The following is a 15,046-nucleotide window of genomic DNA, read 5'->3' as shown; positions in this document are numbered from 1 at the left end:
TATTCTTCCTATTTTCCCAGCTCTAGTTTTCTTTCTTTCTTTCTTTCTTTCTTTCTTTCTTTCTTTCTTTCTTTCTTTCTTTCTTTCTTTCTTTCTTTTATTTTTATTTTTTTTATTTTATTTTTTTTCGAGACAGGGTTTCTCTGTGTAGCCCTGGCTGTCCTGGAACTCACTCTGTAGACCAGGCTGGCCTCGAACTCAGAAATCCACCTACCTCTGCCTCCCAGAGTGCTGGGATTACAGGCATGTGCCACCACGCCCGGCCCAGCTCTAGTTTTCTGTCTCTTGCAACTTAAATGAGAAGACGATCTGTTCTCATTGACTATTTTGCCCCAACTTCAAAGAGTAGATAGGCTTTAAACTATTTTAATTTGATGTTATCTCCTGCATTGCATATGTGTGATGAGGGTGTCTATGTCAGCACGTGCATGCCATGACAGACATATGGAGGTCAGAAGACAACTCTGAGGAGTCAGTTCTCTCCTCCAGGGATCAACAGATCGGCAGGCTTTCGTTGAGCCTTCCTTCACACCCCAGCCCTGTACCTATGGTGCCGCGCTATGGGTCCTGCACCTAAAGGCTCTTATGTAAACTGGTGGGGCAGGGATTCTGACATGTCCTTGCTGCTAGCCATGACTTGTTAAGATTCTGGCCTTAGGGACCGGGCACCCTGGATTTCATTCTTGTCAACTGGAAGAGCCTCCGCTCATGCCTGGGCTGAGTGGCTCAGATTCCCATCAGTCTCCTATTGCCCCAGGGTGCCCCTGGGCACTAGTGTTAGGGTGTTGTCTTAGCCAGTGTCCCACCTCCAGGGACCCTCTTTATGCTTCTAAAGCCCTTGAGTAAACCTGTTACCCCATCCTACCACACATGCCTCAGTTTCCTGATGCTCCGGTACCTGCGGACTCTTGGTGGTGCTGGGAAGCCCTGGTGCCTTAGATGTCCCTGCCAGGACTCTGAGCTCATGTTTGAAACCCTGGGGCAAGTTGTGCAACTGCAGACAGCTCAGCAAGGGCAGGGCAGGGCAGTTCCAGGGAGTCAGTCCGAGTGGCAGCTTCACAGGAGAGCTTGGGATGGAGGCTGAGAAATGTCGGCCCTCAGGAGAAGGCCGAAGGGGTTACTCTTCCTTTCAAAGGGAGTGATGCCGTGTACTGCTTGTGCAGTGGAGATCCTGCTCACTCTTGCTTGGATTTTGAAGTAATGCATTATTACATCATTTCATTCAGAACGCCCTGTGCTGTCTTGGACCCGAAGTACAAAATACAACACAAAAAGATCTAAACACGGAAAAACAAAGTAGACATTCTTCAAGGGAAAAAAATGTTTGGGTAATATTAGCCACACACACACACACACACACACACACACACACACACACAGAGAGAGAGAGAGAGAGAGAGAGAGAGAGAGAGAGAGAGAGAGAGAGAGAGAGAGAGAATATGAATCGTTGGTACCATAAAAATTATCACCTGTAGGGAAACTCACAGAATTTACAGAAATAAGAGACAAGGAGAAAGTATTTGCAACATATGGAACAAAATCTTGTAGCCGTAAAATATAAATATTTCTCATAAATGCATCAGAAGTTCATGAAAAAAAGAACACATAGCTGCTCTCCCCTTCTCCTTCTCCACCCCCAGTAATTTGGTCATAATTAAAAGGACGCAGTATTTATTTGTTAAGCATGCTAACCAGACCTGACTTCCCACCAGGATGGTGTGGAGTGGATACAGTCAGGGAAGACTGCAGGGCTTCAGCCACAGAACAGACTAATGCAAATTAATTTTAAGAAAGGGAAGCATGAATTACCACGAGTCCAGGAAAAGATCAGAAATTGCCAGCAATTGGAGGAGACAACACAAAATCAAAATAAATAAACATGAGATGAGGTGCTTGTTGGTGGTGCTTGGTTTTTTTCAGGGCCGCATCATAGTCGTGGAGGCTGGCCCACCTGGGCATCTTCCTGCCTTGTCCTCTCTAGCATTGGGCGGGTTGGTGCCTGGTTTGACCATCTTGCCTGGCAATGTGCACAGGTTTGCCTATTAAATTGGTGTAAGTGGCAAGGGGCTGGAGGGATGGCTCATTTGTTAGGAGCACACGCTCTTGCAGAGGACCAAAGGGCAGTTCTTGGCACCCGAGTTGTATAGCTCACAGCCACCTGTAGATCCAGTTCCGGGGCATCCAGTGCCATCTTCTGACCTCTGAAGGCACCTGTACTCACAGGCACATAGCCACAGACATATACACATAAATCTTTTTTTTTTTTTTTTTTTTTTTGGTTTTTCAAGACAGGGTTTCTTTGTGTAGCCCTGGCTGTCCTAGAACTCATTCTGTAGACCAGGCTGGCATCGAATTCAGAAATCCTCCTGCCTCTGCCTCCCAAGTGCTGGGATTACAGGCGTGCGCCACCACCGCCCGACTTAAACATAATTCTTTAATGAAATATTTTTTTAAAAAGAAAAGGGCAAGTTATCAGAGATAATGAGAGTATAGGGCATACACGACCAGCTTTTCCATAAGGTGGTTCTTAAACCACATCGTAAAAATGGTTGTCCATTTGAAGTGACATTTCACTTTGAAGGGATTTTTTTCTTGATAGATTACTGACAAATTTGTGCCAGTACTCACATATACACATAGCTGCTCTCCCCTTCTCCTTCTCCACCCCCAGTAATTTGGTCATAATTAAAAGGACGCAGTATTTATTTGTTAAGCATGCTAACCAGACCTGACTTCCCACCAGGATGGTGTGGAGTGGATACAGTCAGGGAAGACTGCAGGGCTTCAGCCACAGTAGTCTGCTTTCTTCTATGATATTTAAGCTTTCAGTCTTTTAAAGTATTTTAAACATTTCTATAATAAGATTGTTTTCAGATAGGATTCGTTCCCACAGAGAGGCCCATGGAATTATGAAAACACAACTTGGTTTTCTTTGCTGGGCCTTAGCAGGCTTCCACGTTCAGGAAAAGGTAGAAAGCTGTCAAGTGAAGGTCCTCGAGGCCGTCTTGTGGTTGTAATCCCTTTCTGCTCTGAGTCTGCTAAGCAACATGATCTTTTGACAAAAAGGAAACACTGGTAAACATGAGGGGCATGCCTTACCCTGAAGGGCGGTTTGTGACCATTCTGTTGTTCCTTTGGGACAAAATGCAAAGTTGGTCAAACCAGAACATTATTTAGAATTCCATCTTCATTTCTAAAGTTACTTTGGCCTGAACTTCCCTGCCTTCTTCATGCTGTGTACAGAGGTGTCTGTCCTTGGATTTTTGACTGGGTGCATGGTGCTCTTACTTACTGTCCCTTGCAGCCATGAAGGTCTGCCTTGCTAGTAATTGCTGTCCTTAGGGAAGGGCCCCCTCGGAGTCGTGGCCATGAGTACCTTCTCTGGGCCTGAGTATATCCCTGAGTAACTCTTTGTTCTTCCTTTTCCTGTTAAAATCATTAAACTACCTGCCGGGCACCACCACCTGCTAGATACTGAGAACGCAATGCAAGCCATGGGCAGACTTGTGATCATAGTGTCGAGAGAAATACTGACTGTACACTTGGCTCAATATCGTGGCAGAAATGCTGAATCAGGGAGGGACTCCAGACATGCATATACATGGCATATTAGATGGGAGGAACTCATTTGTAATGTTAGTGTTGGAACTGGGAACCTTACCACTAAGACACTGAGCCTGCAGGATGGGGCTCTGCATTCTAAGTCACTTACAAAGGCTTATCCTCCCAGGACTGGAGGCCGACGCTGGCCTCTTAATATTTATTTTCTCTTTAAATGCACAGTTGTGCTCTGAGAAATTTGGCATAAGTAGAGAGATGAGTTCATTTTTTTTTTTGGAGATGCAGATGTGATAGTGGGGACAGCCTCAGTCATGAGAGACTTTCTCAGCTCTGCTGGAATGGAGAGATGGTGGGTGTTGTCAGACAGGAAGGGAATTGAAGAGACAGTCTGAGCTGTCCTGAGGTTGGCCCAGCATGAACAGGTGCCAGTTTAACAGCCGCCTGTGGTGAGCTCACAGGGCTGACCTTGAGCTCCACTGTGTCAGTGAGGGAGGTTGTAGCCAAAATCCTGGCAGTCTGCTAGGGCCAGCAAAACATTTTCTTTAAGGCCTAAAGTTTGAAGACGAAGTCTTTGAACTTCACCAAGCTAAGTGACAGAGATCTGTGGGACAGGGCACACCCAGAATCTCCCTTTGTCCAAAAAAGTTAAAATACCAAAGCCCTGCGAGTGATCTACGGGCCTCTGCAGGCAGAGTTCAAGTGTCATCCCTGGCCCAGCCACGTGCCAGTTTATGACTGCATTTTCTTCTCTTCCAAAATGTAGCCATAGCTTCTGTCTCCCTCACGGATGTCTGGGAGGGGTCATGACTGCCTGCAGCTGCAGGCGCTGTAGTGAGAACATCACACAGGTGCTGGGGCCGTTGCTCACAATCCTTCTTCTTTCCTTGCAGCTGAGTTGGAATTTGCACAGGTCCTCATCATTGTCGTGGTGGTGACGGTGATGGTAGTGGTCGTTGTATGCCTACTGAACCACTACAAAGTCTCCACACGTTCCTTCATCAACCGCCCCAGCCAGAGCCAGAGACAGGAGGACGGGCTGCAGCCGGTAAGTGTGTGGGCCTGGGCCATCTGAATGCCCATGGGGAATGCCCCCAGACAGGGTATGGCAAGGGTTAGAGGGTAGGATAGCCTACCTGTCAGCTCACTGTGGTACAGAGGTATCAGGAATTTGGGTTGACCGTTAACTGGGGAAAAGCATGCACCCTGCTGCACACATCGTATGCAGACGCAGACGGCTGGCTAAGTGACTTCTCACATATAACCAGTATCCAGCCAGGAAAGTGACATAAAGCACTCTGATAGTTTGCTCAGGTCTTTCATCTGTGAAAGTCTCCACTGCCTGATTATTGGCCATTAGCCCTAATTAGTTTTGCTAGCCATGGCCTTCACACCCAGGCCTTCTCTTGTGTGTCTGGTTTCATCCGGGCAGCCCTGTGTTATATAGAGAGATCTTTGCTTGGATCAGGTCCTGGAGTTGGTCCAGGGATAAGTAGTGTCCTCATACATTAGCAGCAGTTCTCGAATGCGACCCAGCTGGAGAGGACAGTGGGATGTGTGCCTCCTTAGATGGAATGGGGTGAACCAGGCATGCGGGGTGCCACAAGCCATTTAGTTTGTGCTCTTTTAGAGACTTGTATCTCTTGTCCTCAACCTCTTGCCTTCCTTAGTAAAACAGTGTGGGGTATGGCTAAGCCATAATCAAACTTGGGAGGCCAGGGGCTGCTGGGACATCATGTTCTCCACCTGTTTTGCAATCTGTACATAAATTTGGTTGGCTTTTAGCAAGAGACATGGAAATAGTGCCTTTAGCTGAGTTTAGATTCTTAATGTCAGTGTAGGACATAGGAGGCCTCTAGTTTTCCTCTTCCATCCTTTTATGAGTAGCAGGAGAGACATACTTTGTGGAATGTCTTTTATTAGGGACCAGGGGTATCTGATCACTTCCTAAGGGAAGCCTTTAGGAAAGGCTTTTGTGAGTGTGGGGTATAACCATTGCAATGGGTAATGTGGAAGGGCAGTTGTACCTGTCCAACTCTCAAGAGGGCAGCATCTTTCTTGCCCAGGGAGCCTAATGGCCTGGTGGTTCTTGGGGGGCAGAGGAAGCACAACAGAGAGTGTGTGCGCTGTGTATGTGTGTGTGTATTTGTGTGCGTGCACGCGCGTGTGTGCGTGTGCGCGTGCATGTGCGTGTGCACTGTATCCACCTCACAGCTGAAGTCCAGGCTGGGACAGTGGTGGCAGACAGGATTTGACCTGACAGTCCCTCTTCCTGTCAGCTTCTTTTTTTCTCTTGCTGCCTTCCTCAGTGTCTCCTGGTTCCCAGTTTTGCCTGCCAGCTCCTTTGGGCCTGCTGGGTTGATATCTTTATACGCCATGTGGCATTCTGGGGCTTGTCCTCTGGTATCCATCCCTGACCCTTGGATCGTTGTGCAAGGGCAGTTCAGATCTCGGAAGAGAGAGCAAATCTGACATCCTGAGCTCAAAGGAAGACGAGGAAAATCTCATGGCTGCAGTCATTACAGGGCCACACAGGGTCTTTGCCTTTATATAACTGTCGTGGGTGCCAGCCACGACTTGGCAGATGTGGTGGTACCGCTCTCTCACATTGCCACCAAACAACAGGCTGGTGCACTCAGGTGTGTATGAATTACCAGCACTGCTTCAGCCCCAGGTGTCAGCTCTAGTCCCTAATTAAGATGTAGCATAGTTTCTAGCTCTAAAATGTCCCATCTTCCCGTCTTGCACTTTGTGCTCTAGGAGTCCCCAGATACTCGGGGGTCCCTTGCCTAGGCCCCTCCCTTGGTTGTCGTCTTGGACTTGTCTAGACTGAGGGTAACAACAGCTTCCGAGTGACTCTGAATCTCCACAGTGCAGCCCCGGCCCCGTGTTCTCTTGCTCCACCACCCTTAGGTGTTGTATCCTGGTGGTAAGCACCGTGGTTGTGCATTTCCTACGAGGAAAAACAGGAAGACAACTTGGCCAGGGCAAGAAGCAAAGCTCTCGTGTGGCTTGACTTGGGAAGGGGCTGCCCCTTTACCTGGTGCTCTACCCTATGCTGGGCTCTCGGGACGTGTGGGGACCACGGGCCAGGAAGTGGTAGCATGCTGACTGGCAGGGCCTCCCTTTCTGGAAAGTGGGAAGGAGACTTTGAGAGGTCCTTCCAGGATGTACACTGAGTAGTAATGAAGATGGTCAGTTATTTGGTGAATGTTATCCACCAAGGGGGGCTCCGTTAGCAGAGATCTCAGATCTCTGTGTTCTGAGATCTGGGTTCTGCGAGCCTGGAGAGAGGCTTGCCTTTTGTACCTGTGTTTATAAAGTGGCTAGTGTGCTTGTTCTCCTGAGCTCCCATGTAACTCTTTTCACTCTTCTGAGTGATCCAGAGCTGGGTGCCATCCCTCCCCAGGGCTTCCCTATTCTTTCTCTGTTAATCACAACAGTAGATATTGGCCGGCTTAGGGCTGGGCTTGATTCCGTGTTCATAAAATTCCAGGTGTGTCTCAACACTGTAATAGGGAGGGGGTGGGGGAGAGGGGATGTGCTTTGGTCTTAGACTGTAGCTCTGCTTCCTGGGTGGGACTATCTGTATAGCTTATGGTTCTAAAAGAGAGAGAAACCTTCCTTCTCTCCCCACACACCTCAGTTTCTGTCCTTTCTACTCCCACTCCCATCTCCTTTCTTGGAATGTTGTTCCCTTTTGAGGGCTGGCAGAGCAGTCTACTCCTTTATATGTCTGACTCTCTATAGAGGCTGGTATGGTGTTACAGCCCAGGATGCCATGCTCCAGAGATAGTCTGATCATCCTATAGTGCGCTGGGTCTCCACAACAGGTGACACAGAGAAACTGACCTCTCAGTGCTCCAAGCACACTGTAGACAAGGCCACAGTCTCATGAACACAGTGCTCCTGGCTGCTTTGATGGGCCCACAAAGAAAAGGGCATGCTTCTCCTGAATCACCAGGACATAACTGTTAGGAGACTCTGCCTGTAGACACTTTCCCTAGTCATTTCCATCCACCTCTGTTCACCCCACCCTTCCCCGGACCTCCTCATAGCCAGGACAGCAAAGCGACCAGGCAAGAGCAGCCAACTGCCATCCTTGACTGAGGTCAGGTCTCCACTACCACCTTCTTGATCCTACTGGAAATGCTTAGGTCAAAGCAGTCCCTGGGTTTAATGAAGTGTGAGTGAGAACCCATTGTCTCCTCTACTTCAGTGATTGCCCAGTCTGGACAGCTTCTAATTGCTTTTCCAGGGTGCCTCCCTTGGGCCCTCAATATGATAGTCTGTATTCACCTTCTTCCTGCCAAGAGCTAGCAGAAGCTTGGCAGTGACATCACAGAGGCGAGGATGCTCTGTTCTCATATCAGTTGGCCAGGTTGCCCCTGGATGGGATGTTGGTTAGTGGGACTTGGGACAGAGTGACAAGTGAAGATGAATGTGTATGCCCACTGTGCCTCTGTCCTGTGGTGTCATATCTGTCATCCAGGCCCTGTTCCTAGATCCTGAAGCACCCTTGTGTTGCTAGCACCCACAGCCCCAGGATCACCTCCCCTAGTAATATGGGCAAGCACCTCAGACACCCTGCTTCTTGGCTGCATGTAGGTGCAAAAGGTCCCTGCCAACCTTTCAGCGGGGAACCTGAGTGTGTCGCAGAGACACTTAATGTTTGGGGTCTTTCACCCCCATGCTGCAGACCCATGTGAGATCTTTAGTGGAATCATAATGCTGTGTTCATCTTAAACTGGTTGAGAGAGCATGAGGCACCTCTCTTCTCGTTAGTGCGTATTTTGCTTGGACCAAAGGAAAAGCCAGGGTGAAATTACTGTTCTCCTTAGATCTAACTGCCAGTTTGATAGCCTAGTGTCAGTCATCTGAGAGGAAATCCTGGACTGAGGCATTGCCTCGAGCAGATTGGTCTTGATTATTACTGAGGTAGGAGGGTCTATGGTGAGTGGTGCCATTCCTAGGCAGATGGTCCCGGGGTGTATGAATGCTAACAGCATGAGCGCGTGAGAACCAGCAGTGCTAGTCCTCCATGCTTCGAGTTCCTACCGGAGTTCCTGCCCCAACACTTCCCTCAGTGACGGACTGTGACCAGGAAGTGGGTGGCACATTACTCCTATTCTTCCCCGAATTGCTTTTGGACATAGTGGGTCTTGTTTTGTTTTGTTTTGCTTTAACAATAGCAGAAATCAAACTAGAAAAATGAAGAGAATAGGGTCTCAAAAGCTTGACTGGTCTTGATTGCTGGGGACGGTCCTGTGAGAAGACGCTGGCAGTCCGGCTGTGCTCTGCCCATGAGTTTCCCCTCTCTGGATAGTACAGTCTTGAGGGACCTCACAGAGATGAGACATGCTGCTCCTACCTCTGTAACTTTCCTTTCTCTCATGGCCAACAACCCTCGTCCCTTCATTCTTTGAGTGATACAATGCAGGTTTGGCATTTGAGGAGGGCTCCGTGTCCCTGAGGCCTGTCCGCCTCCCTCTGAAATGAGTGTGCCTGGGGATGGGATCACACTGGCCACTGAAAGTCACTGGGTGAAGATGAAAACGAGGTGGCTCAGGCTTAAATTCAAGGGGAAAGTAAAGACTCAAAGGATGACCAGCAGCAGGAGGTAGATTTGTGACAGGAATCTCATTTGTTTTTCTCAGGGCACCCTCAACATGTTTACAAGTGCCTTGTTGGTATGGCTTAGAGCTTAGAGACCGTCTAGATTGCTTTCCATTATCTTAAACTACCAAATAACAGTTCCCTAACAATAGAAGGGCCTAGAATTCCAGACCCAACCCTAAGAGATATTCACCAGAATTGTCTAGGCCAGTGGTTCTCAACCTTCCTAATGCTGCAACCCTTTAATACAGCTCCTCATGTTGTGGTGACACCCCCCCCCCAATAACTTATGTCATTGTGATTTCATAACTATAATTTTGCTACTGTTATAAATCATAATGTAAATATCTGGTATGTGATCCCCAAAGGGGTCATGACCTTTGTTGTCGAGAGCTGCTGGTCTAAGCTTTTCCAGCTGGAGAGGTCTGAGGGGTCCTTTCTGACAGCTGCTTGCTCTCCTGCCTGGTGTGTCCTGCTAACCACATCCGGGCAGCCCCGGGTTTGTGGCTGGCTTCGGAGGAGGGGCAGGAGTTTTACTCCGCTTGAGCCATATGAGATAATATATACCGAACCATTCTTGGCTTGCAAAAACATAAATTCCAATTTAAAAGTTAATGAGCAGGGTTACGGCACACATTTCTTCATTTCCAGCTGCTACAAGGGCTTGATCAATTGTCCAGAGTCAGATGCCTGGGGTTTGGCACAGGGACTCTGCACCAGCAGCTTGGGAAGGACAGGCATCGGCCTACCAGTCCAACTTTACTCGAGGCTGTTTCTTTTGTCTCTCTGGATGCTGGGAAAGAGAAGCAGGCCTCTATAGGCCTCCGTCAATGCAATGTGCTCCTCAGCTCCCAGGCACCTTGCTGTGGGGTAGGTCTATACATTGGAAATTATATATGTGACCTGGAGCATGGTCAGTGCCTGCCATGTGCCCCTCTGACACAAAAGTTGACCCAATTGTTAAGAATTGGGCGATATCACACAAATTGTGGAATTTAAATCTTCTCCGCCATGTTGGGCCGTCCTGGCCTTTCAGGATGGGCTCTGTAGCAGATGTCCCAGGAAATGGGCCAGTGTACACCTGTGGTTGTAATCCTGGGTTGCATTTGGATCCTGAGTCCTGTAGCCATGCCGTAGCTACCTACTGGCTTGCAGCCTTGTAGTAGGTGTGTATGTAGGGGCGTGTTAAGAAGTGTTTTTAAAACATTTTTTATCATATGTTTATGAGTATTTGCCTGCATATATATACACACACATATACATATACATATATAATTAGGCAAATACTCATAAACATGATAATATATACATATATATACACATATATACATATATACATACGCACACACACATATATATGTATATGCCTGTGTGTGACTGGTGTGAGAGGAGGCCAAATGAGAGGTGGAACTGGAACTGGAGTTGTGAGCGGTTGTAAGCCACCATGTGGGTGCTCAGATTGACCTCTGGTCCTCTGTAAAAGCATCAAGTGCTCTGAACCGCCGAGTTCTCACTCCTGGTCTTCAACACTTATTTTTGACAGGTTCTCACACTGTCGTCCAGTCTGGACTTGAGCTCGCCACCCCTGCCTCAACCTCCCAAGTGCTGGGGATCATGGGCATGAGCCGCCACACCTGGCATGGGAGCTATTTTTTTGTTTGTCTGTTTGTTTTGTTTTAAAGAAAACCGTGTTTAGCACAGGAAGAAAACAAAAAATGAATTAAGAGGGCTTCTGATTTCCAGAAACAAACAAAAACAAGTGAAACAGCACATATGCTGTTGTGAAGGTAAAGGCCATTTCTGCTCTTTCTGGAGTGACGCATTTGTGTGTGTGTGTGTGTCAGCAGAGTGCGGCACGTCCCGTGACTGTCCTGACAGGCCATTTAGTCATCTTCTTGGGACAGGGCCTTCCCCTCTGTCCCAGGCTAAAGCCTGTGAGTAAGAACAAAGGACTGTGGGCTCTGGAGCTGCCTGCAGCTCATCCTGCCTCAGCAGCCTCTGGAAGTAAAGGTGGATGGAAGACAGAAGTGCTGGACAGTAGCTAACAGCCCGGGGGTGTCTCAGAGCTGTGGGACTCAGCAGTCGCAGTAGCAGGGCCTTCCAGGCATGCTCAGCACGGCGCGCGCCTGTCTCAACCTGCTTGTGCCGCCATCACTCCTCCCTAGGCAGAGGCTCTGAGGCGGGCCCCATACCCATAGGGATATTGGAAACCCACAGAGAAGGGAACAGGGAGTGGGGGGCTGGCTACCACATCTCTATTTTACCCCGAAGTGACCAAAGAATGTCTCCTCCTTTTCTACCTACTTTAGACCATGTTTAGAAAAGTATACGCAAACTGAAGGAAGTAACTATTTACTGTAGGATATTCACTAAATGATGCCATTGTTATGGTCCTAAAAAGTGAGGCAGAGGATGGTCTGGTGGAGTTGATGGCATGGAAGATGATGACAGGAGGTAGCTTCCCTGACAGGGATTTCCCTGCACCCTTAAACCAGATGGAGCTGGTGTCCACGCTGGCCAGTCCCTATTCTCTGCTCTCTAAGCACCGAGCAGGTAGGCAGGGCACGAGGCAGGGCACGAGGCAGGGCACGAGGCAGGGCACGAGGCAGGGCACGAGGCAGGGCACGAGGCAGGGCACGAGGCAGGGCACGAGGCAGGGCATGTCAGCATTTACCCCGCACTCTCAGCACCAGCTTCCTCTTTCTAGTGACACTGTCTAGCAGGAAGAGCTTCAGGTGGCCACCGAAAGGGTTTTACCCTTTGGTCTATCTGTCTGGAGCCCTAGAACAGATTACTTCAAAGTCACAATGCATCCCTTCAAGTATGGGAGGGTAGAAAGCAGAGTGTGGTGGGGATGCAGCCAGTTCCCCTGTGAAGCAGCTTACATGACATTTTAATATCCTGGTTTACCTTGAAAGCCACGTGAGTAACTCACACCCTCCTCTTAATTGCTCAGAATAGCCTTAGCATTCCCGTTAGGGCTTACAGGCCTCCAGTTTTCATATCAAGGAAACCTCTTTTCTTCCTCTTCTCCATGATGGCACATCTTCATTTTCTGTTCCTTTTCTGAGGATAGATTTGAGCTTTGGTATCACCTACAATCCATTTAGAACAAGTCCTGTGGATGATCATGTGATGGTGCAAGATTGCATGCTGGTTCGAAGCCAGGTGACTTGGGAAGATGATGCTCTCCACGAGGCGAGCCACACGAGGGTCAGAAAGGACCCACAGCAAACTAATGCTGCTTCTGAAGGCTACGGGGACAATGGCACCTCAGCTGCATTGTCCCGTGATGAGGGGCTGGGAAGAGCCTCAGTGCTTAAGAACACTGGCTGTTCTTCAGAAGACCTGGCTGGGTTCTGTTTCCAGTCCTCACAAAGCAGGCCTCAAAACTGCCTGTAACTCCAACACCAGGGATCTGATACCCTTTTCTGACTTCTACTTACCTATACATATAAGGTATATACTTCTTCCAGCACACACACACACACACAAATGCACGCACGCACATGCACACATGCACACATAAATAAAAGTAAAAAAGAAATCTTAAAGCCAGCCATGATGGGAAATATATGTATGGTGATTTCTAGACCAACTGGACTTCCACACAGAGACCCTTTCTTTTAAAAATTAAAAACCCTCTTTTCATATAACAAAAGATGAAGGCAAATCCAATACTGTTCTGATCATCTTTAGATCCCAGGGAACTAGTTTGGCATTGGTTTGCACTGACGCAATAGTATTTAAAAATAACATGTTAAAAGAATACTTGTGAAAGTCTCAAATTGTATTTATTATAGGCAGGATCATATGCCACGACGTGTGTGGAGGTGAGGGGACAGTTCTCAGAAGTCGTTCTCTCCTGCCACTGTGCGTTTCAGAGGTAGAACTCGGCTCCTTACACCTGAACAGCGAGCCCCTTTACCCACTGAGCCACTTGACACACCCCTCCAATTAAATAACAAGATTTTAGTAACCTTTTTAAGTTTATAAGGCATGCCATAAATCATATGGTAATTTTTTCTTGGTATGGTTGTAGGAAAGGTCTCAAAGGTCTCTCAATTATTCTGAAATTCTAGGTGTCCTTTACTGAAGGCCTCCATGCTAATAGGGCTGGTTTCTGGCTAGAAGTTAACTCGATGCCATGAGTGAAACCTTCCCCTCTGGGCAAAGAAGGGACTGGAGCTGGAAACCTGCCAAAGCCGAAAAGTCTTCCTGTCCCCTAAGCTTTCTTATTTCTGCCTGGATTTTATTGGAGGGTGGTGGTCCTCCCCCTCCTCTCCCTCTAGGCTGGGGTGGGGGAAAGCATCTGGTAGCTTTTTTTCTCAATCCGCTGCATTATTCTACAAATGGGGAGGATCCACATTCTCTTCCTCCCAACAGATCTTCCTGGAAGATTTGTCTGTTCTCTTAAGGGATGTGCCCTAGATTGAGCAGAGTTAGGAGTCTTAAGAAGTCTGATGATAGATTCCCAAGGAGGAATAAAGGAGGCTGTGGCTGCCAGAATATGTGTGGCTGTGTAGAGGTGTTGAGTTCTAAGCTGTTACTGCCCCCTAGAGGGGAAAAGGCAGCATGGCCCTATCTGGGTTGTAGAAAGGTCTATGGGGAAAAAAAAAAACAGGAAGAATTTATCTTATCAGAAAGTAAAGATGTGGCTGACTGTCTGAAGACCACCTCTACCTTTGCTTTGAAATTCTCACCGTGGAGCACATAGAAAAACAGATATGCAATGATTTGAAGCCATAGGGACACTCAATCACGGTAAGGAGCCTCTGAGAAAGAAGCCAGAATGCCAAGCAGTGTTCTCACTGGTGGTCCCCACTGCTGTCTGCAGATGGTAAGGAGAGGTTAGCAGAGAACACAGGAGCAAGCAAGTCCAAGGTTAGCCCCACACGGGGTCACAGCATGCATGGACACAAGCAGCAGGCTCTGATCCACAGCTCAAGGCAAGAAACGACGACAGACTGCCTTCTCCTGGTTTACAGCATTATCCAAGATGTATAGAGATGAAGAGAATGACAAGGGACAATGGGTAAATATGTAGCCACAGCCAGGACTCTCTAGATAAAACAGACAAATGGTTATAAACACCTTACCAAAACTGCCTTGTGAAGAAAGAAGAGATCGGAACATACCTCTAAGCAGTAAGAAGGTGGGGGAGCTGAGTAAAAGCCTCCTATTATGGTCTCCTTGGTGCTCTAGAGCAATAGGTCTCTGGCTGCTGATACTTTTAGGAGGCTGTAAACTCCTTAGGTGAGACCTAGAAAGAGGAAGTGGTTTGCTGTGGGTGGTTCTTGAATTTTATAGCCTAGACTTGCTTTGGGCCCTTCCCTGAGCTTCCCAGTGTGGGCCAGCTCTCACTGACATAGGCATGGGCTGATCCTACTGTCATAGTTTCCCTGCTATAGTGGATGTTTCCCCTTACAACACAAGCCAAAAGCACATCTTTCTTCCTTAAGTTTCTTTAAGCCAAGAAAAACAACACAAACACTTCCGATGCTGGATAATTTTATGTCAACTTGAGACAAGCTAGAACCATTTGGGAAAAAGGAATCCAAGTTGAGAAAACAGTCCCACCAGATTGGCCTGTGGGCAAGCCTGTGGTGTGTTTTCTTGACTGATGGTTGATTTAGGAGAGCCCAGCTCACCATGAGTGGTGCCACCCCTGGGCTGGAGGTGGTGCTACAAGAAGGCAGGCTGAGACATGAGGAGCAGCCAGTCAGAGGCACCTCTTGATGTCCTTTGCATCAGTTCCTGACTCTGGGTTTCTGCCTTGAGCTCTTGCCTTGCCTGCCCTCGGTGATGGGCTATGATATGGAACTATACGTTGAAATAAACTCCTCTCTTCCTAGGTAGCTGTCTTAGTCAG

The 15,046-nt window shown here is 48.0% G+C and overlaps 1 protein-coding gene across 4 annotated transcripts in view; it reads left to right on the top strand.

Moving 5' to 3' along the window:
- The window catches only part of Ldlrad4 (low density lipoprotein receptor class A domain containing 4), a 327,131-nt gene that overhangs the window by 291,126 nt on the left and 20,959 nt on the right, over positions 1-15,046 (top strand). For all 4 annotated transcript variants that reach the window (XM_052155741.1, XM_052155740.1, XM_052155742.1 and 1 more), the window contains one exon: positions 4,452-4,606. In XM_052155741.1, the coding sequence (XP_052011701.1) occupies positions 4,452-4,606 (155 nt within the window). The remainder of the gene's footprint in view (positions 1-4,451; positions 4,607-15,046) is intronic.

Source organism: Apodemus sylvaticus, chromosome 13, assembly GCF_947179515.1.
Source record: "Apodemus sylvaticus chromosome 13, mApoSyl1.1, whole genome shotgun sequence".
In the NCBI taxonomy this organism is placed as follows: domain Eukaryota; kingdom Metazoa; phylum Chordata; class Mammalia; order Rodentia; family Muridae; genus Apodemus; species Apodemus sylvaticus.
Note: the sequence above shows the minus strand (reverse complement) of the source record. Positions and strands in the feature narration are given on the sequence as shown.